Genomic DNA, 22,796 nt, shown 5'->3' with positions numbered 1-22,796 from the left:
TCTCTGTTGCATTACAACATGCACCCAATGTGACAGGAGCATCTCACAGGACCCCAGCACTGAGTGCTCAGTAACGGGCACCACTTGCAGAGACCTATTCAACAAAGCATCACAGAACACTTACACATGTGGAGACTCACAGTAATATGTGTCTGTGGTAAACCTGGGCATGGAATGACTAAATGAGCTGCCTGTAGCCACGTCAGCCAGGGAGGTGGCACTGAGGTGGGTCAGCAGTGAGAAACATCAGTGGGTCAGCGGTGAGACAGGATGGGCCTGGCATATGATGGGGAATGAGAGGAGGCAAGCAGGGAATGCAGCTGATGGAATCTGAACACCTTCTGCATGGGGCACCTGACCCTTCTGTGCCATATTTTACCTCTGCAGCAAGCACCCATGGAAGCCATGGCCATCAGAGCAGTGGTGTTTGAAATAATGTGCTGAATGCCCCAATTCCAGTTCTAGGGGAAAGCAAACACACTGAATGCTACGTGCAGACGGTCATTTGTTGCATAGACTTGAATTTAATCAGCTAAAGATGCCTTTATCCAACATCTGGGGTTGTACTGAGTAGGACTTTAGCAGCACTAAAGGGACCTGGGCAGACCATGGGCAGACCATGGGCAGACCTGGGCAGAACATGGGCTGTGCCACCCCCATTTCAGCACCTGTGTCTGGGTAGAAGGGACATTTCAATCTGACATCCACCACCACAGTGCTCCACCAGGAGCATTTCCCCTGCCTCTGTCCCAGCCAAGTCCCACCACCCACAGATCCCCTTTCTGGGAGGCAGCGTGGCCTGTCAGCACCACTGCCCTCCCAGTGCCTTTGGGGACTGGTGCCACTCGGGGTCCTCCCTCCAGGATGTACCCCATTCCCAGGGGTGCCAAAGGCACAGTGACACCAGCAGCAGGCAGCTCAATGCCACTACCCAGCATGGCTCCACTGCTTCTTGTAGGAGCACAAACTCCTTGTGAGGCAGTGCAAGAGCTCACAGCAACCCAGAGCCCACGCACAGGGCCAGGACACAACATACATTTTGTCTGCTCACCCTAAAACTCATCACAAACTGCATTTTGTGCCTGCTTTAACAGTTCTTCCCACAGAAGCTGGATGTCTGTGCCACCATTTTCAATCTGCCCCTGGAAGAGTTTGTCTCAAGACATTTTCTTTGCAATATTTTAATTAAACTTTCTTTCCCTCAATTTAGTGTTGGGTTCATTAAGTGACATCCTGAGCCACTGAAATGAATTGCTTAAAAGTGATTTGTGCAGCAGCTGAAGGAGCAGATTGCAGCTATAAATGAGTCTGTCTTTGAACTTCGGGATTTTGCTGCCCGGGGCGTGGAGTGCCACAAGTCCCTGGGGAAGGCCCAAGGTCTGCGTGGGTGAGGCAGCATCCCTGCCTCCTACTGGTAAGGAACAGAGAGTGAAAACCACTTGGTTTGGGAACTGCAAGTGTAAATAACAAATATTTCCATTTGGAAACAATCAGAAATTTCAGAGACATCTATCTTCAGTGGAAACAGGCAGAAAACCCTTGCTTGTTATAGGGTATAAACTCCAAGATGCAATACGCTTCCAAATGGAAGCATGGTCATTCATTAGATCAAATGAAAACCCTCTCCCAGTCAGATGGGATTTAATTAAGTTGATTCTGACAGGGAATTAAAGGTCTTTGCTGGGAGCTCTGGTGCTGGTGCTGGTGCTGTATCATTGAAGCTAAACATGGTGCCTCCCCAGGCAGGATCAGTGCAAAATATTTTTGACAAAACTATTGGACTGAGATAATCTTGACATTGTTCATCCACCACAGTGCAGGGACCAGAGTTGGAGCTGAACCTGGCTGTTCCCAGTGAGGTCTTATTGTTAACACAGCAACACGCCAACATCAATTAGAGTGCATGGAAAACTTTGACCAGTCTATTCTAAACTAGTGGCAAATGGAGACAAGTAAAGTGCCTCTGCACACAAGAGGCTGGGCAGGGGCAGTGAGCCATCCCTTGCCCAGCAGCTCCACAAGCAACACACCAGCCCCAGTGACATGCTCTGTGAAACACCCAGTGCTCAGGTCACCAAGGTTCTGTCTAACTGAGGGGCATGTGGTTCTGCTATAAATCTATGATTTTGCTGTCACAGGCTATGAGTGATTCTGTTTAAAGTGATTGTCTGCCGGGCCTTACCACATGAGTCCATGGGGAATGTGGGCTCTCCGCTCCTGCCCTGGAGCACAGCAGCTTCCAGAAGGCTGCAGCACTGGGCAGGGGACATAGCGTAGGACAGCACTCCGCACAAAGCTGTGATTACTTGTGAAGAGCATAACTTCACTTGTATCACAGATGAAAGGTGTGGCATCACAGAACACTGACTCTGAACACAAGCCTGTTACTGACACAAGAGGACTGGCGCAAGTACGAAAATGGCTTGGATGCAACAGGAGAAGGGTTAGCAAAGTGTGTCTGCAGCACTCCTGGTCAGCACCCAACAGACATAAATACACAACATCCAACAAAAAGCCACAGTGATAAACAATGCGTTCTCTTACAGAACACCTAGAAATGAGGTAAGAGCTGGGTCCCTCATCTCTATTCCTCCTTGTGTTGTCAGTGAGAAAGCAGGTTACCAGGTGTTACCAGGCATTAGGCAATGCTGCTTCCCATCCACGGCCTGCCCGATGCTTATTCAAAGATAAGGCACTGGGCTTCCCATTCTCACACTCCAGCCTTCTGAGGTTCACCAAGGAGTGAATCATGTTGTTTAAGGCCTTAGAGCAGATCTAAGCCCTGCCTGAAGCCTGAGTCAGATACGGCTTAGGTTCAGAGCTCCCCACCCAAACACCGCAGCATCACCCACCTCCAGTGACTCTGAGTGCCACTGCCAGCCTAATCAAGCCTTTGCAAGCCTGGGTGGTGCCCTGGAACACGATTTGGGACAATGTCTGCTACAGTAGGGTCAGTGAACCATGAACACTCGCCCACACCCACTCAGGTGGGTGAGGCAGCATCCAAACACAGCACTTGACACCGGCTCATGCCAGGCAGGAGGAGTAGCAGTTCCAGGGAAAAGTTGAATGCTATCCATGCAACATCCTCCTGACGCAGGTATAGCCAGCATTAGCCATAATTATTTGTGTGGTTTCCACTGTGGCAGGGATGGGAAAGCTGGGGAATCAAGCAAAGGTATCATCTTCCAGAGCAATGCCTGGGGCAGATCAGTTGGCTGCCGCTGCACAGCAAGGCAGTACTTCATCCTGGGGATGGGAGACACTCTCCGGGGGGGACCCGGAGTGGCATCACTTTCCCAAAACAGCCATCACAGCAAGAGCAACTGCAGGACACTCAACATGGACATGGTCCCTGCCCATACGCCCAGGTGCATGCAGTGGGTAAGAGTGTGGATTTTAGCACTTCTGCTGGGAAGCTGTTCCCCACTCTGATAGAAATCTATGTATTATTTAATTCAAAACAGGAAACAAACTGCACTGTGGGCTGTGAGCATGTTTCGGCTTCATTCAGAAGGAGAGAAAGTGAAAGTACTAATTAACCCCAGTTGCTGGAAGAACACCCTGCAGAAACGTAACTCAGAATGGGTCACAAATCATAAAATAATAATAATAAAAAGCCACAATACTCTGGGGACATTAAGCGATTACAGAGAGTTGTTATTTGGCTGATTTTCACACTTCATTAGCATATGCATAATTTAACAAGTGAATGTGCTAAGGGCTGGCAAGACATAAGAGCCACTTTCTTGAAACACGAACTGTAAATTGGGACACCACAGTTCGGGGGTTTGTTTTAAACCATCATAAAAAAGCGACATCAATTCTAGGCACCCAGCAGAAGGAACGGATGTTCAGGGACCACAGGCCAAGAAAAAAGCTGCCATGGAAAGGCAGCTGCCCCTCCGGACATGGCCCAGAGCCCCTGGCTTCACATGGCTGGGAGCCACCACTAAGCCATTTAACGAAGAATTAGGTAAATCTGGATGAAAACAACACAGTGTGACTTTCTACTGCTCCCATTTGCCCAGCGCACACCACAGAGTAGTGGGGCTGGCACTGAAGCAGCAGGCGGACTTTGGGAGTTACCATCAGAGCAGGCAACCTTCCAGCACACTCATTCCCCTTCCAGCAGGCAGAAATGAGAGCAGGAAACAAAGACAATTCATCAGTACCAAGAGGGCTATCTCACACGGAAGGGGCAATGCCAAGATGTACCAGACTGCCTGGGGCCCCAGGCTGCTGCCAGCCCTCACTCACACCACGATGGCCAGCAGCCCCCCCCCCAGGCAGCCCACTCCTGCAGCTGTGACACTGGGGGACCAAAGGCTCCATAGCCACCAGCCATGGACAAGGACACCATGGACCAGCAGCCCAGGGCACACACTGCCCATCACAAGGCTATCACAGCACCCAAACAAGGCTGGGTGGGCATGGTGAGCATGGATGTGCAGCACAAGGAGACCTGCAAGCTGAAGGCAGAGGGAGAGTTCAGATGGGGTAGAGAAAAGCCCCTTGCAAAAAAAAAAATCACTTTCCTTTTTTCTCCACAGCCTGTGGAAGCCACATCTCTAACCACCGTTCCAGACTGTAATTTCCCCATATTTTAACTGATGTTCTGTTTATGAAACTGCAAGAGGATTTAGTACTTATGAATAATGCCATGAGGCCTGGGAGATGTTTCTTTATATGATTAACTGACCACAGGCCATTTGTTTTACAACAAAGAGGCTCAATGATCCATGCACACAGATTTATTCAGCCCCCATCTAATGCAACTGCTGACATCGCCCTGGTACCCACCACCAGCATCCACTCAACGATGGGAGGGATGCACACCATGACAGCACATGCCCAGTGCTCTCCATGACAGTCCATCAGCTGGGACAGAACTGATGGGCAGGAATCTCAGATCATGGTGGGGGAACCCGGTAACTGGCACACCAGGTTTCACAATGAAGCAGGTTTGGCAAAGTCCTGCTTTCAGGTTCTCCCTGGCACTTGGCTTACTGCACATTTCACCCACATTTTTGATTTTAGCTACAATATTTGCTGTAAAGATAATGGGTATTAGAAAATGAACTGGGGAAAGCAATAACAGCAGTGTCACATCAGGCACCCTGACACTTTGCTGATGAAATGTTGCACCAAAACAGTGTGTGAGAACTGGCAAGTGGATCTCACTCTGAATAAAAGTGGAAGTGACAAATGTACTGTAATTGTCCAAATTAAAGCAGCTGATGTCAAGAACCTGGCATCCTCCAGGTACCACATATTTTCTCTCCACAAGCACTTGATTCTGCTCAGTCTGAGTTCCAGTAAAGGTTGCTGGAAAGGTTATCTTCATTCTGACTTTGGCTCTCAATAAATGAACATGAAATATTATGACTACGGAAGAACTCTTGAGTTTCTTCATCCAATGAAACCCAGCAATGCCTGGATGGCACTTTATGTTGTTTTGTTTTGCTGCACATAAATAATTAGCAGTGAGAATGCAGTACTTTGAAGTTGAACTTAGGAGTATGAGTAAAGCTACAGCAAGAGTAATAAATTATGCAAAATTATTTGTGCTTGGAATGTCAATGTTTCAAGATGATGTAAATAGGCACTTTTTGAACCTCTTCTACAATCTCAAAGAAGCCTTGGGACCAAACCATATGGTTCAAGTCAGCTGCCCATAGCAAGCTTAATGCTTCCGCCAGCCAGCAAGGATTTGGGCAATTAGTTTATTAATGTGTTTATGCAAACACAGAGAAAAAGAGTTGGGGAAAGTCTCCTCTGTTTCTCTTTGCCAAATTTACTGAGCACCATCAGACTGAGAAAATGTAAATCTAAAATAGCTTAAAACCCAACAAAGCTCCAGTCAATCCCAGCACCCTGACAGGCAGGAACTGGTGACCCCCATCAGAGGGACAGTGCATGAGCAGACCGGTGTCTTACCAGAGCCATAGGAAACAGTCCCTTCCGACCTCAAAAATCTATAAAAGCTGTCATATCACTTACAGTTTATTATTATATATCGCTAGCTCAGGACAAGGAATATTTAATTATCCTAATTGCTTCTGCTTTGGGAACAGGCCCTTTACACTTGGATAAAGGTGTCTATAAACAACAGTGTTTCTGCCTGCTCAGGCTGTGGGTCAGGTTTTATATCCTCTGAGAAGATTAACTTTATTCCTAGTGAAGAATTTAATTACAGGAAGCGATTAGCCGAGTGCTCCCAGTCAATACAGCCACGGTAGCAGCTGCACAGGAGTGCATGGGAAGCTCCTACATGGGAAGTCCAAGAACAGTGAAATTGTAGCAAAGCCATTTGGGTTTTAAGTGACACCAGCCAGACCTGGATCTCCACAGGCCAATTACAACATGCTGACTCAAGCAACATTCAGCAGGGCTGGGAAGGGGGAAACCAATAAAAAGACAGCAGGAGAGTGAAACTCCATTTAAAACCACAGGAACACATTGGTTTATAGGCTTCTTGTTTTCTAATTGCAACACTGCAAAAATCAATGGCTTTTGGAAGGTAAAAGAAACACACACAGTAAACTGCTTGCAAACCCTGCTAGCCAGAAAACTGTGCTTGTAATAAATGTATTGTTTTCACTGTCTTTTGGAGGAAGATGGGACAAAAGAATGCCTTGAACACTTCCCATCTGCTGTAATGCTTTTCACTACAGGTTAATAACTGTATCAGCAGCCATTCACTAAGCAAGAAAAAACTGTGATTAAATATACCTAAAATAGCCTTCTAGCCTCCAAATAGCACCGCCAAGGACGTAACAAAGGCTAAATCCGACAACCCAGCCAAGCTGCCTGTTACTGTGCTTATCCAGGAGGCAGCTGGAGCGGCAGCAGAACACACTGCTGTGTGTACCCTGCACCCAGTGGGGAAGAACTCGCTTGGACGGTAACATGGGGCATTTTCCTACTCCTAATTACCACCCACATCTCTTCCCAGGCCTGCACGTGTAGTGAGAAGGTACCACTGAACACACGGACCACGAGACCACTAACCCAGCAGTCACTGCCCTGAGCCCAGCACACGGGTTTTAACAGGAGGATGGTTTCATTTGAAGGCCTAAGACTGCCTGTGCAGAGGAAAAAAGCCATTTTCTGGCAAACCCTAGTCCACTGATTTCATCACCTTGTCAATAACTTCACACGTTGTCAGAAACAGATTGCAAGAAAAGAAAGAGGTTTGGTGAGGCAGCAGCTCTTAGGAGATCAAGAACAAAGTGCCTCGCAAGGCAGGAATTCAGCTGTATGGAAGTACCTGAAACCAGGGTATGGCTGCTGCCTGAAGTCAGGACAATCACTCCCAGCCAGCAAATTCCTCAGCCTGGCTGCACCATCACCGTGGAACAATACACCACAAAGCAGAGCCAGTGCTGCGGTGCCCCTGTTTGGAGAGGAGCCCTGGAACTGGCCATGCTCACCACAGTGATCGCTCCTCAAGGCAAGCCATGGTCTCTAAACACACCGAAGAAGTCAGGCAAGATGCTTTGCCCATGCCCAGCAAGTGCCAAGACAGGACAGGAACCCCAGTCCAATGGGGACAGACTGCTCCTGCACAGGGGAACATGAGCATCCCTATGGAGATGCATCCCTTCAGAAAGCACAAGGAGCAGCAAAATTAATCTAAAAACCACCTCGCAGGTTCCTTTCTCAGGAGAAAGCAGAGGTCTCTCTCAATTCAAGAAACAAAGCTTTTAAGAATAGAACTCCAAAGCCTCTCTGGTTCCCAGGGCTGCGTGGGTGCCTGGTAAGGGAAAGCACACCAGACGAGCACAGTTTGGAGCAATATCTGGCAATTCTGTGCAGAGTCTCTCTGGCTAACCCCACACTGCACTCCTACTGCTCCCACATTGTCAGGTCCATGGCTGGACCTACCCGCCTCTCTAGAAAATGGGGAGCCAGGAAGGGGCAGGGCTAGGGGCAAGAGTCATGACACCAAGCCCAGCATGCAGAAGGTTCACTAGTGGTAGTGACGTGTGTGTGTATGTGTGTGCGCCTCCCCTTCTGCCTCCTCCCACGGGTAGAACACTCCATCTGAAAGGGGATATGGCTTTTGTCTGCCAGACAGAGAACCCTCATGCCAAGAGGGCATCTTGCCTTCTGGCTCATTTTGACTGTTCAAGGAGATTGTAGGACAGGTGACAAGTCAAAGCTCTCAACAGCCAATGTCCTCCTGCAACACAGACAAGTGCAGAGACACAATCCTCCCATCCTGGTGCTGTAAACCACACTGAACATTGGGACCACACAGCCAGAGATGTTGGGGATGTGATCTCATACCCATATTTAACAAATAAAGCACCACCACTGCATCCGTAATCAACAACAGGAGTGATGAGCAGACATGCTGCTCGGGATCTACAGACCAGGACACTCCCAGGCAATCTTCACATGGAAAACTGAGGGTGGCATTTGGCCCCGAGAGCCTAACTTAGAGCAAGGCTAATTGTATTAAGGACTACACATCGTATTGCTTTATTTGTAATGAGTTTTAGGCTTCAGAGGCTGAGAATCCCATCTGTAAGAGCAGACTGTTGCAGGATTCAGCTATTAATAGCCACTGGTACACACTTACTTCCAGCTGAGGGACACAAGGGGGGAGGAGACAACCAGATGGAGATAATGCATTAGGGTGACACAAAGCCAAAAAAAGGATGATCCACTTCCCCACATCCTCACACACATCTCAGGCCTGCAGCAGGGAGTAAACCAAGTGTCACATGTGATTAACTCATAAACATCCTAATTAGAAAGTTCTTACATTGGATCAAATGTCCAAATATGACAAGACTTCAGTGTCCTACCCAGAGCCTTGTGCAGACGAGATAACACTGCAGACTTCAGCTCCAGCTTCAAAGGAAGATCCCTGCCCAGCCTGGCAGTGCACTAACAGGCAAGAATCAGCAAATACATCGGTAAAATATGAGCAAGAATCTCCATCTCATTTATGAAGTGCTTTAAGACCTGCTAGTGAAGGAGTGCTGGTTAAGAACTACTCTCCCATCAATGCTACAGCCAGATGGGGATTCCCGAGCACCTGACTCGTTTTGATGCCTAAATCAGCAAGGCAGCAGAGACTGTTGCCACTGATGGGCACCACAACAATGGGGAACTCTGACCATCTCAAGACCCATGGAAGACACGGATCTGGCTGCACTGACACCAGAAACATCGCCAGCTACAGGGTGATCTCTGCACAGCATCATGAACACCATCCTGAGTGAACTCAACCAGTCAGTGCCACAGGTACAGACCTCTGGCTTTGTTTTTATACCCAATGATTAATAAAGGACACTGCTGCTTTACTTCCATTGCTGAAAAAGCTGAATACCCTGTCATAGCTGGAGATGCTCCATCAGTAACACCTCACTGCTGCACTTTGCAGGACTCCTAATGAAAACGTCACATCAAGGTGCCAAACTGCAGCATGAAACAGGATCTGCAGCCAACATACTGCTGCAGGGAAATTCGGACCAAGCTGTACAGGGGCACAGGGGCTTCCAGCAGATACCTCCAGAGTGCTGTCAGAGTGACAGCTGCCCAGCATTGAGTTTTCCCCATCACCACAATACACTTGCTAGCAACAGTCCTGAGGCTACTCAACCAGGCTACTCACTGTGACTCTATCTCCAGCTCTCCCATACTGCCCAGCCCCTGGGCTGCTTTCCACTCAACACAAAGAGCACAGCAGAAGCACAGCTCACTGCTCAGAGCATCATTTCCCAGTCCACCAAAGCTCCTGGGACTCACTGGCATCACTAGGGGCAGGCAGGGCCCTATGGCAGCAGGACTCCAGCCACGCTCTGGAGACAGAAATCATGATGGGTCTGGTGGCTGCACAAACCCCTAGACCAGAGCCTCCACCTAAGGCCAGGATAGAGGGACGCTATCGCCAGAAGTCAGCCAAAACACAACAGTTTGTCACTGCTGGGGGAGGTGCAGGTCCCCATTCACTCCTGGGCCTTCTAACAGAGCACCTCTGTGGAAGAAAACCACTGGAGAGACTGTCATAGGGATTCTAGTGGGCTTCTGCCAAGAAATCAGGCAAACAAGCCAAGCACCCCTGGATCCCTGCATGACTTGTGTCCTCCAGCTGAGAGCGTTACCCGAACGGATCTTCGCAAGCAGAGGCAATCACAAGCAGACATCTGGCACACCACTCCCGCTCGCCAGAAATTTTCAGTGGGGAACCAGTTACAAAGCAACACTGCTCATGCTGTTATTATAATTAAGGGTCTGTCAGCCTGCTGCAACTAAGGCCAAGTTTATTTAGGGATTGTGAGGGAGGGCTCTCTAGAACAGCCTCTCTAATTCTCTCCCTTCCATTCTCCTGATCCCACAGAGACACGTGTTTTCATGGACAGCTTGCCAGCTGAGGTTGGAGTAACCTCTACCTCTGCTGACATCTAACCTTCAGCAGCAGACCCCATTTCCTGTTCCAAAACAGCAACTGAAAGGGTCCCCCCAGCCATTACAGAGGTTTCCAGTACGACTGGGAGCAGCAGGCACATGCCCTGCCTGAAGGCAGGTGCAGATGGGTGTGCTTTCACTGGTGTTCCTCACCTGCCTTGAGGGGCAACACCAGGCACCCTACGTTCAGGACAGCACCTCAGGCAGCCACAGAGCAGGGCCCCATGGAAGCAAAGCTTGTTTTCTTACAGGCTTCATGCTGGCTGAACATCCTCACACCTGCACGCACACCTGTGGCTCTTCAGGTACCTTCCAAAGACCTCCTGTGTCCCTGGAGATGGGCGCTCTTGCCGGCAGCAGGTTTGTGCAGGAGTGGCACCATGAACACCCAAGGACAAACACGTGTAGTGCACTGTGCGTCTGAGAGAGTTTAATAGGTAGGAGCCAAGTGTTAAAGAAGCTACAGACCGCCCCCAACACTGGTTGGGACCATCAGCTCTGCGGTGAGACAGACCCATCAATGCATGCCTAGAATAGCATGAGGTGCAAGGGCTGGAGAGCTCCTGCACTCCCTGACCTCCTCCCCTCCTCTCTCCATAAAACTGACTTAGCCTGCAAGGGAAGTGATCCCTCACCCCAAAGCACCAACTGCAGCTGCTCCAAGGCAGGCACAGGAATGGGCCATCAGGTGCTAATGGTATTTCTCCTCAGAGAAGCTGCTGTTCCTCAGGGTGCAGTCACTTTTCCTTTACTCACAGAGCTACGAAAAGGAATGCAAGGAAATGCTGGGTAATTCAGCACCAAGGCTGTCCTGCTCATTTCAGGGCTGCCTGGTGACACAGCAGCACATGGGCAGGGGCCCGAGCACTGCCATCAGCTCTGCCAAGGCATGCAGGAGCAGCACTGTCACCACAACACAGCTGGGGCCAACCAGGGGACACCCAGAGCACCCGGCACTGGGCACAGAACACCGGTCCGGAGCTGGCCATCACCATGCACTCCTGCTGCATGGCATCACTCCGTGCGTGACAAGAGTCAGAGTGTCAGGACAGGGTGAGGGCAGGGCAAAACCCCAAAGGCACTGACTGTGGAGCCACACCATCTCAGGTCAAATCACACCTGAGGCACATCTCTCTTGCTACCAATGTGTATGTCCCTGAGGACTTGGGTAACAAGAATGGAAACACCAAGATGAAGCTTTAAAAATCCAGTGGTCTTCCAAAGTCTACAAAACCTTGGAAGGGAGCACACTTGGGGAGTTCCACCTGTGTGGCTGGTTGACTAAAGCCACAGCTGAAACAGTGGCTGTTTCAGGGTCTAGGGCTTCTCCTGCTGCTGTACTTTTTGGGGAGCTCATTATCAGCATTTGGAGAGGTTCCACTTTGATACCCCTGCACTAAAATGAGTTGCAGATCAAACCAGGTAGCCAACAGAATTTTTAAATTAAACTACAAAATTACTTAAAATCCCCTTTGAGGATGTTATCACAGGGTTAACACCCACTCTTGGCTCCAGATAATACAGCAGCAATAAATGGTAATGTGCGCTATGGAACATGATTTATTTTTGCTGAGCAGGCTTGGCATTATAAATCTCAGCACTCTTAACATTTAAAGTTGTTATTCCAATGACAAAATAGACATAAGGGAGATAACAGTCTTTATCTCCATTAACGTTTTATTGTTGTTCAGAGACTATGGATACGGACTGATCCAAGGGTAGGAAAATCACAGCAATTTGTTTGCATACTGGGGAAGCTGAGATAATGGTTGTGTTTTATGATCACACCAGGGAATCAGTTGAAATGCAGGACAGAGCAGATCGAAACAAGAGATTAATTGGCTATTTTGGTTTCTGGTTTCTATTCCAGTTACCTTTGCATTCGCAGGACCTGCTTCAGTGCGACATTAAGCGACGGTGCACGCGCGTGGCCGAACAGCTGACTTGTGGCACCCGAGTGAGTGAAGAAACAGGCTTTAAAGGAAACAAAAAGGCTGCAGAACAGTTCTGTGCAATGCAGACAAGCAGGATCCTTCTGGACACTCAGCTGCCTGGAAATGACTCTCCGCTCTCCCCCAGCCCTGCTGTCTGGGCTCCTGCAGCCCCTCGTGGGAATGCAACACAGAGCTCCCGACTTGTCTGGCATTTTTCCTCCTCCCCAAGGCACACATTGCACCTCAGAGTACCATTACCCCCTCTGTAAGCTAAGGCTGAAACAGAGCGCAGGAGCTGTGGCAAGGGCTTCACTGCAGGAGGCTTAAGCAGCTAAAGGCTGAAAACCAAAGTAACAGAAATCCCACATAAACCATGCAGCCAATCTGGCCCATGCCAGGACCAGCTGGGCTAGGGAGGGCCAATGCTGCCTTGTCCCAGGACCAGGTGGGCATGGGAGGGCAATCCTTTCCTCCCAAGAAATCAGGCTCATAATGCTTCGGGAGAAAACAACCACCAGTGCTGGAATTGCCCTAAATGGAGACACAGACTCCAATAGCTCGACCACGCCTTTACTGGGGAGGATGGCAGGGAGGCGAGCTGGGGACAGTGTTCCTGACAGCATACAAACAACGCATCAGTGTCCACACATGTGGGTTCCAGTGCCCAGGCACTGTGACAGGTGGCTTCTGTGGCATTTCACCCTTTACCACAGTGCTGGGGACAGGTCTGGGGGCCAGTCCCGAGTTCACTCTGCCCCAATCCCCCCACTCCAGGGCAGGGGAGTCACCAGCTCCCCACCTCGTGAAGACTTTGGGAGGGCTGCAAGGAGCTCAGGTGCCACTGCCCTGGACTGCCAGGTGTCCAGGAGTCATGGCAGATCTACGCAGGGATGCTGGGATGAGAAGTCTGAGTCTTTTGGTGTTTGCGCACGAGCTCCAGGCAGACTGGCTGCCCAGACCCCCGGTGTGTGCCCACGCAGCACTGCCTGGGCTCTCTGCTATGCCCAGATCCTCGGCAGGCTCCCACACAGCACTGCCCGGGCTCTCCCTGCGGTGCCCGAGCCCCGAGCCAGCCCTGGGTGCAGCTGAGGCTTTGTGCCTGCTCAGCACATCGGCGTCAGCGCTGCCAGCTCCCGGCCACAGCCACACAGCCGAGATGGGGAGGAGCAGGGAGGAAGCAGCCGCTATTTTTAACCTTGCCTGATCAGCATCCTGCCAGGTCAACACGCCTCGGCTCCACTAAGTGTGCCGTTCTGTGGGCCTTACCTCCGTGCCAGCCGACAGCACACCTTTCCCTGAGGTTACAGGAGCCCACACCTGCAGCACTTCCCGAGACACAGCAGCTGGGACTTATATTCTCAAAGGATTTCTTCCACGAGCGTTGTATTCCCGCAGCCAATCACCAAGCAAGGTTTCCAACCTTAATGATGATTCTATGATTCTAAACCTGCTGACAGGCTTATACCTCTGCCGTAGCTCCCAGAATTAGGGAAACTGATGATCACCTGGTCTGCCATGGCATTAAGCCTTCCACCTTCTGACCTTCCAGGCACCAGATCTCACTAGCTCTCTGGGGAGGAGGTATCAGGTATTTGGCACAGCCCTGCCGACTCCTGTTCACAAAACAGCCACAAGAACCTTACCCAGGAGCAAGGACCTGCTGGATTAGAACAGGAGCACATCCAGCCCAGCATCCCATCTCCAATGGACAACAGGCAATGCACACGAACAGGGTAACGACACCACATTTCCACTGATATTCTCTCACTCCCTGCAACATTCAGTTCATGGGGCTCCTGAGCCAGAGGTGGTCTCTCTGCATTTAGAAAACCTTGACCATTTCATCAAGTCCCATAATTCCATTTTGAAATCTGAGAATGGGGCTGTCCTGGCTGGCACCCTGAGGATTGCCACACAAGCACCCACAGCATGCCCCAAGGTCCTGATCTTGAGGAAAAGACTAGTTCTGGGTTCTGACCTCTGCAGATGGTCCCCAGAGCAGGGGGACTCCACACCAACAGGGACTGGGGCAACACTGGATTGTAAGGGCAGATCACTCCACATTGCTGTTGGTGCCTGCTGGGAGTGACCTGGCTTTCCCCAGTGTTGGAGGGAGCAGCTCCCACCTCGACCTTAGCACAGAGATGAGGAGGGGGAGGTGAATGCAAGCCCCCCACATGCCATCACCAGTGACCAGGCAACCTCCTCACAGCCCATCTGCAGTGGGTCAGTCACATCATTACCTGCTCCCAGTCCCCTCAGTAATCCCTAGATTACAGAGCCCCCAGGCACATCTATTCTCTCATTAATCTGTGGATTAAAGTATCCCCAAAGCGGCTTTGACGCAGTGCACTGCAAACAGCTGAGTTACACTGTGCTCCTGCAGCGATCCTGGATTAGGCAGAAGGAGACATGTCTGTGGGTCCTTCCCACCCAGGGTGAGCACAGGCTCAGGGAGAGGAAGGGAGGTCTAAATACAGTACATGTGTATAAATAAAAAGCAGAAAGGATAAGATTGAGTTTCGTAATCAAGTGCTTATCTGATAAAACAACTTCATGGAGGTTCCCGGATTAATTAAATGTCAATCCAGATGATCTCCAAACAGCAACATGCATCATTTGTGACAACAGAAATACCAAACAGCTCTTGCCCTAACCCACACCTGGGAAATGCCTCACTTGGTGCTCTCCTGGGGACAACACACAGATTTTTAAAAAAGCCACCACTGTATCACAGAGAGCTCAAGGCAAACTGCCCTGGCATGAGGGCGAAGGGACACTGGCATCAGGGCCCCTTCCTGCAGCACGATGGCAGGGCAGGGCTACAGGGAATGACAGAGAGGCAAGGGGGTTACAGAGGGAGTAACAAGATTAAACCAGGAAAAGGAAATGAAGGCTTAGTGGTAGATTTCTCAACAGCAAAACCTATTCATTTTGGGAAACACTCACTCCCCCAGGAGATTAAAGATTTGAGCGGGCATCAGTCAGTGCCTGGGGACAGTGTGCAGGGAGCAGCCACACAGTGGCCAGGAGTCACTGCAGGGTGTCATGACTGTCCTGCCCAGAGAGCATGGCACATCCCTGAGGCCACACAGCCCCAGCAGCATCAGCTCCATGCCCACAGGAGAGAAGATCCCTTGACAGAGCCACTGGGAATCAGGGATGTCCCTCTGGAGGGGGCAGGATGGTCCCAAGACCCAGCTGGCCCCAAACTGGCACCACACCATGGCCATGGGTACTCCCAAAGGTCCTCTTCCAACAGCACAATCACCTGGCTACGGCCACCTTCCCAAACAGCCTAGGTGAGGCCACTCCTCCTCATCCCAGTGCCAATGCTGGGAATTGTAGGTGCCAGGGCTGTACCACACCTGTGCTGTCCACAGCCTGCCATGCCTAACGCATTGAAACCATGTTAACAGACGAAGCACACACCCCAAAATGCAGATCCCAAAATGCACACCCCATCCAAAGACTCCTGTTGGTGCCTTCCCAGAGCAGGTGCCTGGTGTGGGGAGTGCAGGGCACTCATCACACCCTGGAAGGTTCTGCCTGTTGCATCACACCAACAGGAAGGGGTATGTCTCTGTGTCTCTATGTGAAAGGGTGACTCTGTCATGGCCATTGTGGGGTCAAGGCTTGCGGGCTCTCCACACGGAGCCCAGGACATCTGGCAGCATCAGGCTGGGGCAGGGACACGGCTGGGATGGGGAATCCTGTCCCAACAGCAAGGTGTCCAAGGGGAGACATGCAGGGCTGTGATCTCAGCTACGCTTGCAGGTGGGGGACAGGACAGGCAGTGCCAGCCTGGCCTTGGCCCACCAGAGACTCCCACCCCAAGAGGGACCCATAGCTCTCAGGCCAGCCTGGTGCTCAGCATCCCTCCTCCATCAGAGGAGAAAACAACAGGGCAGGTGTGCACAGACATGGAACAATAACATGAGGCATTGTCCCACTGGGCTGAGCCATGACTGAGCTCTCGTCCCACCTGAACGCACTGAGCATACAGGCTGGGTTCCACAGCCGCTCCCCTGAGGGCAGGGCTCATGGGAAGGGGCGTTCATGCCATTCCTCCCATTCCACCCTCATCTGGAGGTGTTTGCTCAACCGTCACCCACAGCAAGGACTCGGAGACATGAGAGGTGGACAGCACTGCCACACACAGAAGGTGACAGCCACAGCCTGAAGCCTTCAGGAGACAGGCATTTTGGATCCAGCTGCTGAAATGGGCCAGCTTGGGGCAGGTGAGCACAAAGGGCCCTTCTACATCTCCAACAAGCATGTCTAGAAGTGGAAGCTACTCCAATGGTTATTTGTATTCAAATGTCTCGATTTGTCCTACTTTTGGCTGGGCACTCAGCAGAATTGCCAATGAAGATGAATTTATGCAGCAGAACAAACCAAGCATATTTTCTGGACATTTTTCACATGACATCTGCCATTCTGGGGCAGTGCTCTGAGACCTAAGCCGGCATCGCCCTGGAAGCCACTCACTCCGCTCCCTCTGCACCGGGCGAATCCTGTGACACGGCCGGGGACATGCTCTGCATCCCAGCACCTCCACACGCCCTGGCGACCCGAGTCGAATTAGCACAAGGGCCGAGTTCCTTCTCAGCAACACTCTGAGCTACACAAGAAAGAGGCATTCAAGTGTGCACTTGTGAAATACCATCCTCACCCCACATTTGCATGAAAATACAAGACCTATTTAAGTGACAACACTTCACTAAACCAAATTACATAACCCAGCTTGTTCTCTCAGCTGACACACCAGAGACACCTTCATTTCCAAAGCAAGTCTGCACCTGCTGCACGGCATTGGGAAGGATTTTTTCTTTTTTAACCAGAAGACGGGTTACCAGCCACAGCGTTTTAAGCATATGCTGCTTTTTTGTAGAAAAAAAAAGAACTGAATTATCGACATTTTTTACCCACTAGTAAGGTCTACCATTTCAAAGTGCAGTCTTCCTCTAGCCGAACCACTGCTGGGAGAGTGAGGAGCCCTAAAGCAGTATGTGAAGAGAAATTCCCAGCTGATACAGAGCCATTAAATCCCTCCCGTACCTTCCCTTATCACAACAGGAACCACTCCGGCCAAGTCGGACACCTACTGCACAAACGCCTCTGGCAGTTTTGTTTCTACTGAGAGGGTCACTAAAGTTCACTAGTACCGACGCACAAGGCTCTTCTGAAAACGCCAGCATACAGCCACAGACTACCAGACAGATTGGGTCTCATCACTGAAACCTCGGGTCAGAAAATTCTCAGACCACCCGGTGTCACCGAATCACTGCGGGCTCATCTCAACCCCCCATCCTTTCCAACCAGGCAACCCGAGTTCTCAGTAGGTCACAATTAGGCATCTACAGCCCCATTTTTTATTTGCTGGTTATTGTAGTTGCCTTTTAGAATGCAGCAACTGCAAATTCATCCTTCCATGGCACACAGCACATGGTGATGCAAGCCAGACAACCGGGAGGTACAGGAGCTCAGCTCCATCCTGGCCACACCACTCTCCTGTAAGCGCCGACTCGCACCACCCCTCTCCCAGCAGGAATGTCCTGCCAGCGTGGTGTGGCCTCCGCAGGTCCATCACAGCCCCACAGCGGTCCACCAACCACCCTGGCCCCACGGCGTGAGGCACCCAAGGAGAGCAGCAGAGCCACGATGTGCCAGGGCATCACCTCCCCTGACTCTGGGGGCTGTCACGCCAAGCACTCATGTTCCAGCTACACACAAGCAACCCAAATGATCATTTTCTGTGGCTCACCAGGTATCCACAGATTTCCATTACTATATAAAGTCAAAGATTTCCCACCAGACAAACCCTCCTTTAGCCATGTGCTGAAGATATAAAAAGCCCAAAGCCTGGTTATATGTTGGCTTCCTCTAAGCCTCACGAGAATGACACAGTAAGGGAGAGCCTCTCTGGCTACTATGAAGCCATGAATAAGACTGTTCAGACTCTGATATGGGGTCTGGTTTTTGAAGCCTCATTGAAGGGGATCAGTGCTACAGGAGGGATGGGGGGTTCGGTTTTGCTTTACAGCAGCTGCAGTTTTCCTCCTGAAGCCAGGGAGCAAAGGGAGGTTGTGACAGAGCTGACGTGAAGTCGACAGCTCTTCAGCTGCCAGGGAGGACAGCAGAGGCGGCTACAGCTCCGTCCCCATCCCTCCTTCACCCCTCGCTGGTGGAGCTGCCTTTGTGGCGGCTGCGGCGTCATGTGCAGGCTGAGCTCACGTTCCGATGCCTGAACCGAACATGGCCACACTGTCTCCTCCACTTCCGAGCCATTATGGGAAGCCACTTTAAAACACACGAGCCTCACCGGGGCTGTGACATTATCCATGTCCAACAGCCCTGGCGTCTCCTCGCCTCTGCAGCGCATCAGTCAGGATTCTCGCATTCCCACCTGCAGCGGGTTGTAGGGAAAACAGCCCCGAGACAACTGTTCCGTTCGGTGACGAGACCTGCACCAGCGTTTGCCGTATTCCCGCACCTCACAGCGCGGCTCCAGCCACCTGCGGCACCGCGAACGCCCTCAGGGGCTGACGAAACCGATCGCGAACCGCGGCCGCCGCCCGCATCCCTCCGGCTCCAGCGAGTCCCGCTTCCCTCCGGCCCCGCGGGTCCGCGCCAGTGGGGAAGGGGCTGTGGAGAGGCCGGGACTCCCGTCGCTCCTGGAGCCGCAGGAGCCCGGCAGGGGCTCCGGGGGTCGGCAGCGGGGCGGGAGCGCCCCGAGTGCTGCGGCGGCGGCTCTGGGGACCCGGCTCAGCCACCTCCGCGCCCGCCGAGGGCCGGCCTGCCCCGGGGGAGCCCACCCGGCGGCACCGGGCGCTGCTGAGTCACCGGAGCGGCTCCGCCGCGCCCGCACCGACCCTCCCCGGGGCCGCCGCCGCGGGGCTGCCCGGGCCGGCCAGGGGCAGCGATGCCAGTCCCGGGACAGCCGCGGCCCCGGTGCGCGGGGAGTGCGCGGACCGATGCGGGCGGGGGCCGGGGCCGCTGCGGGGCGGCCTCACCTGCTGCGGGCGGGCCGAGGCCGGGGGCTGCGGGTCGGGCTCACCTTCCGTGGCATAGCTGTGGTCTCGCAGGAAACTGCTGCTAATCTTGCGGGTCTCAGCGTCCTCCTCCATTGACGGCGGGCAGGCGGGCGCGGGGCGTCAGCAGCCGCAGCCGCGGATCCATCATCCCCCCCCGCGCCCTGCTCCGCGGCGGCGGCCGCCAAATGCGGCGGGGGGGGCGCAGGGGCGGCGGTGCCCGGTGGCTCCTCCCATACGGCACCGACCGGCACCGCGCGGGCGGGCGGAGCGCGGCGCGGCGCGGCGCAGCCCCGGCCCCGGGGACGCACCTGCCCCAGGGACAGTCCTGCCCGGGGATCCTCCTGCCACGGGGATGCTCCAACCCAGGGGATTCTTCTGCCCTGGGACGCTCCCTCCCGTCCGGGGATGCTCCTGCCTCGGGGACGCTCCTGCCCGGGGATGCTCCTGCGCTGGGACGTGTCTGCCCGGGGGATGCTCCTGCTCGAGGACGCTCCTGCCCGGTGATGCACCCGCCCCGGGGAGACTCCCGTCTGGGGGATGCTCCTGCACTGGGACGCTTCCTCCTGCCCAGGGATGCTCCTTCCTCCCCGAGGATCCACTGCTGCCGGAGAACAACCCTGTCCCTGAGGAAGCTCCTGCAGCAGCGGCGGAACGACTGCTGCTCCCTGACCTGGCTGCCTCTAACACAAGATCCCCAGCCGCGAGATGACACCAGGCCCTGTTTTGGTGGAGCCACAGAATGTGAACGCTGGGTGTCCCAGGACAGGAGATGCAGCAAGTACCACGGGGGTGCTATGCCAGCAGTGGTGTGTGCCCATGGACACCTGGCCTAGGCTCACCCTGTCTCAGCTGTGGAAGAGGATAGGGATGCTCAGTGACTACTTATGGCTGTGAAGGCTGATGTGGGTAGGGGGATCGGTGGCATCCAGGGAAGTGGCTGAGCACAGGGACCAGGAGGTGAAAGGAAGACTCTCCTGTTCAAGGCACACCTCTGAAAGGACAGGCTGTATTCTGGACATATTATCTGCTGAACACCAAAGGGAAACAACTGCTCCCTGGAAGGGTTCTGTGTCTCAGGATAGTCCAGGAAGAAGCCTTAGCACTGGATGAGTCACTGGCAGACACAGGGAAGAAACTCATGGAGGACAAGTTCCCTCCTTCTGCACGTGAAGTTGGAGGTAAAGCCCAACGGCAGTGCCAGGGCACAAGACATCCCCCGCCAGGCAGCGATGTGCACACTGGGCAGCATCAGGGAGACAGGCACGATGCCCCACTCTCAGGCCAGCACCAAAATTGACCCACAGTGTTCCCCTCTACCCCCCGCTCTCCACTGCCCAGACAGCTGCTGAAGGGAAACCGGTGCACAGAAACGGCCTGGGGTCTGCCCCAAGCCTCCACCCCACAGCACACCCCTGTCACTGGTGCTGGGTACTGGCTGGCTGCAGCCAGGGAGCAAGCACAAGTGGGCACAGGTCCTGCAGCACCTTTGCACTGTGTCCCACCCACCCAGCACCCCTCAAGCTTCCCGCACCAAGAGGCCAGGGTCAGCTGCAGGACAGCATAGCTTGGTGTGCCACGGCACAGGACCTGCTTGACAGACCAGGGCCACATCAGCAGGGAGCGTTATTGTTACTAGAACCAGAGGATTCAGAGGGAAGGACTAAGATGCCAGATAACATTGTACATACAGTGATGCACTGCAGCTCGATTTCCTCTTTCAACTGTAGTTTCAAAATTAAAATCTTATTAAGAAGGTGCAAGATTTTACAGCCTGTGTTACTATTGTGCTGAGATCACCTTGCCTCCTTGCGGCTCCTTATTTCAGGGGAAGAGAAGCACAGAGCATCTCTGAGTGAGGAGGCACAAGGACTCCAGCACCTCCAGTATGCAGATATTGTGGGCAGCATGTCTCCCACACCACTGCACAACCACCCCACCACACTGTCCACCCCAGCACACTGCTGCACACCTTTTGGAGGAATGCGTGAATCCTCTCAGATGAGAGGCAAGATGGTCACCCCTGTTGTGACCTTATAAGAAAGGTGAATTCCCAGGCCCTCTGCTGCCTGCCTCCCCAGGACGTTTTCTGACACACTGTCACACAGAGGTTGATATAAGGCATTGTAAAACTGCACCTTGGAGAACTCTGGCAATTACTCATATGCATATGTAACTTCAGGATTTGCCACTCAACCACAGCACATCACAGGCTACTCATTAATACAGGGATTACTGATGTGACAAGCCAGAAGCATTCATCAGACAGGCATGAGCCTGAAGTCTCCATGCCCAAGCCTTCACTGAATTATGCTGGAATGTGAGTTACTTGCTATAATCACCAGGTACATGTGTAAGTAAATCAAACACATTGTAGAGGCTGCTCTCAGCTGCAGTGGGTGAGAGCCACAGGTTACTCTGAATTCGGTCCTGGTGACAGGGCACAGGACCTGGCCATGGCTCCACAGCACAGCACAGAGATGTGCTGACCAAAGCTCTCTTGCAGGCCAAAGAAAGCCACAGCACTAACATCGCGCTTTAGAAATAACTTCTTTGTTGCTGGCAGCTACTTGTACATGCAACAGCACAGGGCACCAACCCAAACATGGCACCACAGGACTCAGAACTGCTGCTGGCTCCAGGCAAGTCAACTGACACCTCTGTCTGTGGTCTCCTGTCTCCTGAAGGAGGGGAAAGGCATGGACCTCTCACAGGGTAAGAAAGAAGGAAAAGGAAGATCAAAACTGCACCACAACAGTATCCCCAGGATCATTTAAACACATCCACAAGCCACCTGTTTGTTATGCAATGCACACAGGAGCTGTATCATGAAATCCATTTATTCTCAGCTTTTTAAAATCCAGGAATGAGCCTTTACAATAACTAAAAGCATTAGCTGTCCTAAGCAGGAATCCATTTGCAGATTAAATTTGCCAAAGGTCAGCTTGTAGCTGTCACTGTTTTCCAAACCCCCAGGTGTCCACCATGTTCTGTACTTTGACATCTCCTGAAGAGCCAGGACACTTTCCACTCCAATGATTTTTGCTTCAATTAGAGAGGTTTAAGAGCTCCATTCTCAGGTTTCTGTGGGATCTAAACAGTGTGTGAAGAATAATTGAATCAAACCTCCGATTTTATGCTCAGCACAGAACTTCCTTCACCTCATTTATTTTACCCTTCCATCCATGAGCACTAAATCTATTTTCCTAATTACTGCTCTGGGTTAGAACACTACCCTCATCTTTTAACTGTTAAATATAGGTAACAAAATTTCTTTTAAACTCGTAATAATTATTTCTGTTAGTTAACTGATCATTAGCACAGTGCTGTCAGCAGGGTGCCAGCCAGCTGGATGATGCCAGAGGTCATCCTGCATGGAGAAATGCTGGTGACAGCCTGTGCC

The 22,796-nt window shown here is 52.1% G+C and overlaps 1 protein-coding gene across 2 annotated transcripts in view; it reads right to left on the bottom strand.

The window, feature by feature from the left end:
* Nucleotides 1-22,796, bottom strand: part of PPP2R2B (protein phosphatase 2 regulatory subunit Bbeta) — a 67,380-nt gene that overhangs the window by 26,943 nt on the left and 17,641 nt on the right. Inside the window, exon 1 of one of the 2 annotated variants that reach the window (XM_071569952.1) lies at nt 19,420-19,591. The exons of the other annotated variant lie outside the window; for it this stretch is intronic. Within the exon in view, the coding sequence (XP_071426053.1) occupies nt 19,420-19,489 (70 nt within the window). The 5' untranslated portion in view covers nt 19,490-19,591. Of the gene's footprint in view, nt 1-19,419; nt 19,592-22,796 lie in introns of those variants that run through there. 2 annotated transcript variants of the gene reach the window in all.

Source organism: Pithys albifrons, chromosome 15, assembly GCF_047495875.1.
Source record: "Pithys albifrons albifrons isolate INPA30051 chromosome 15, PitAlb_v1, whole genome shotgun sequence".
In the NCBI taxonomy this organism is placed as follows: domain Eukaryota; kingdom Metazoa; phylum Chordata; class Aves; order Passeriformes; family Thamnophilidae; genus Pithys; species Pithys albifrons.
The sequence above is the reverse complement of the archived record's forward strand: the minus strand, read 5'-3'. Positions and strand labels throughout refer to the sequence as shown.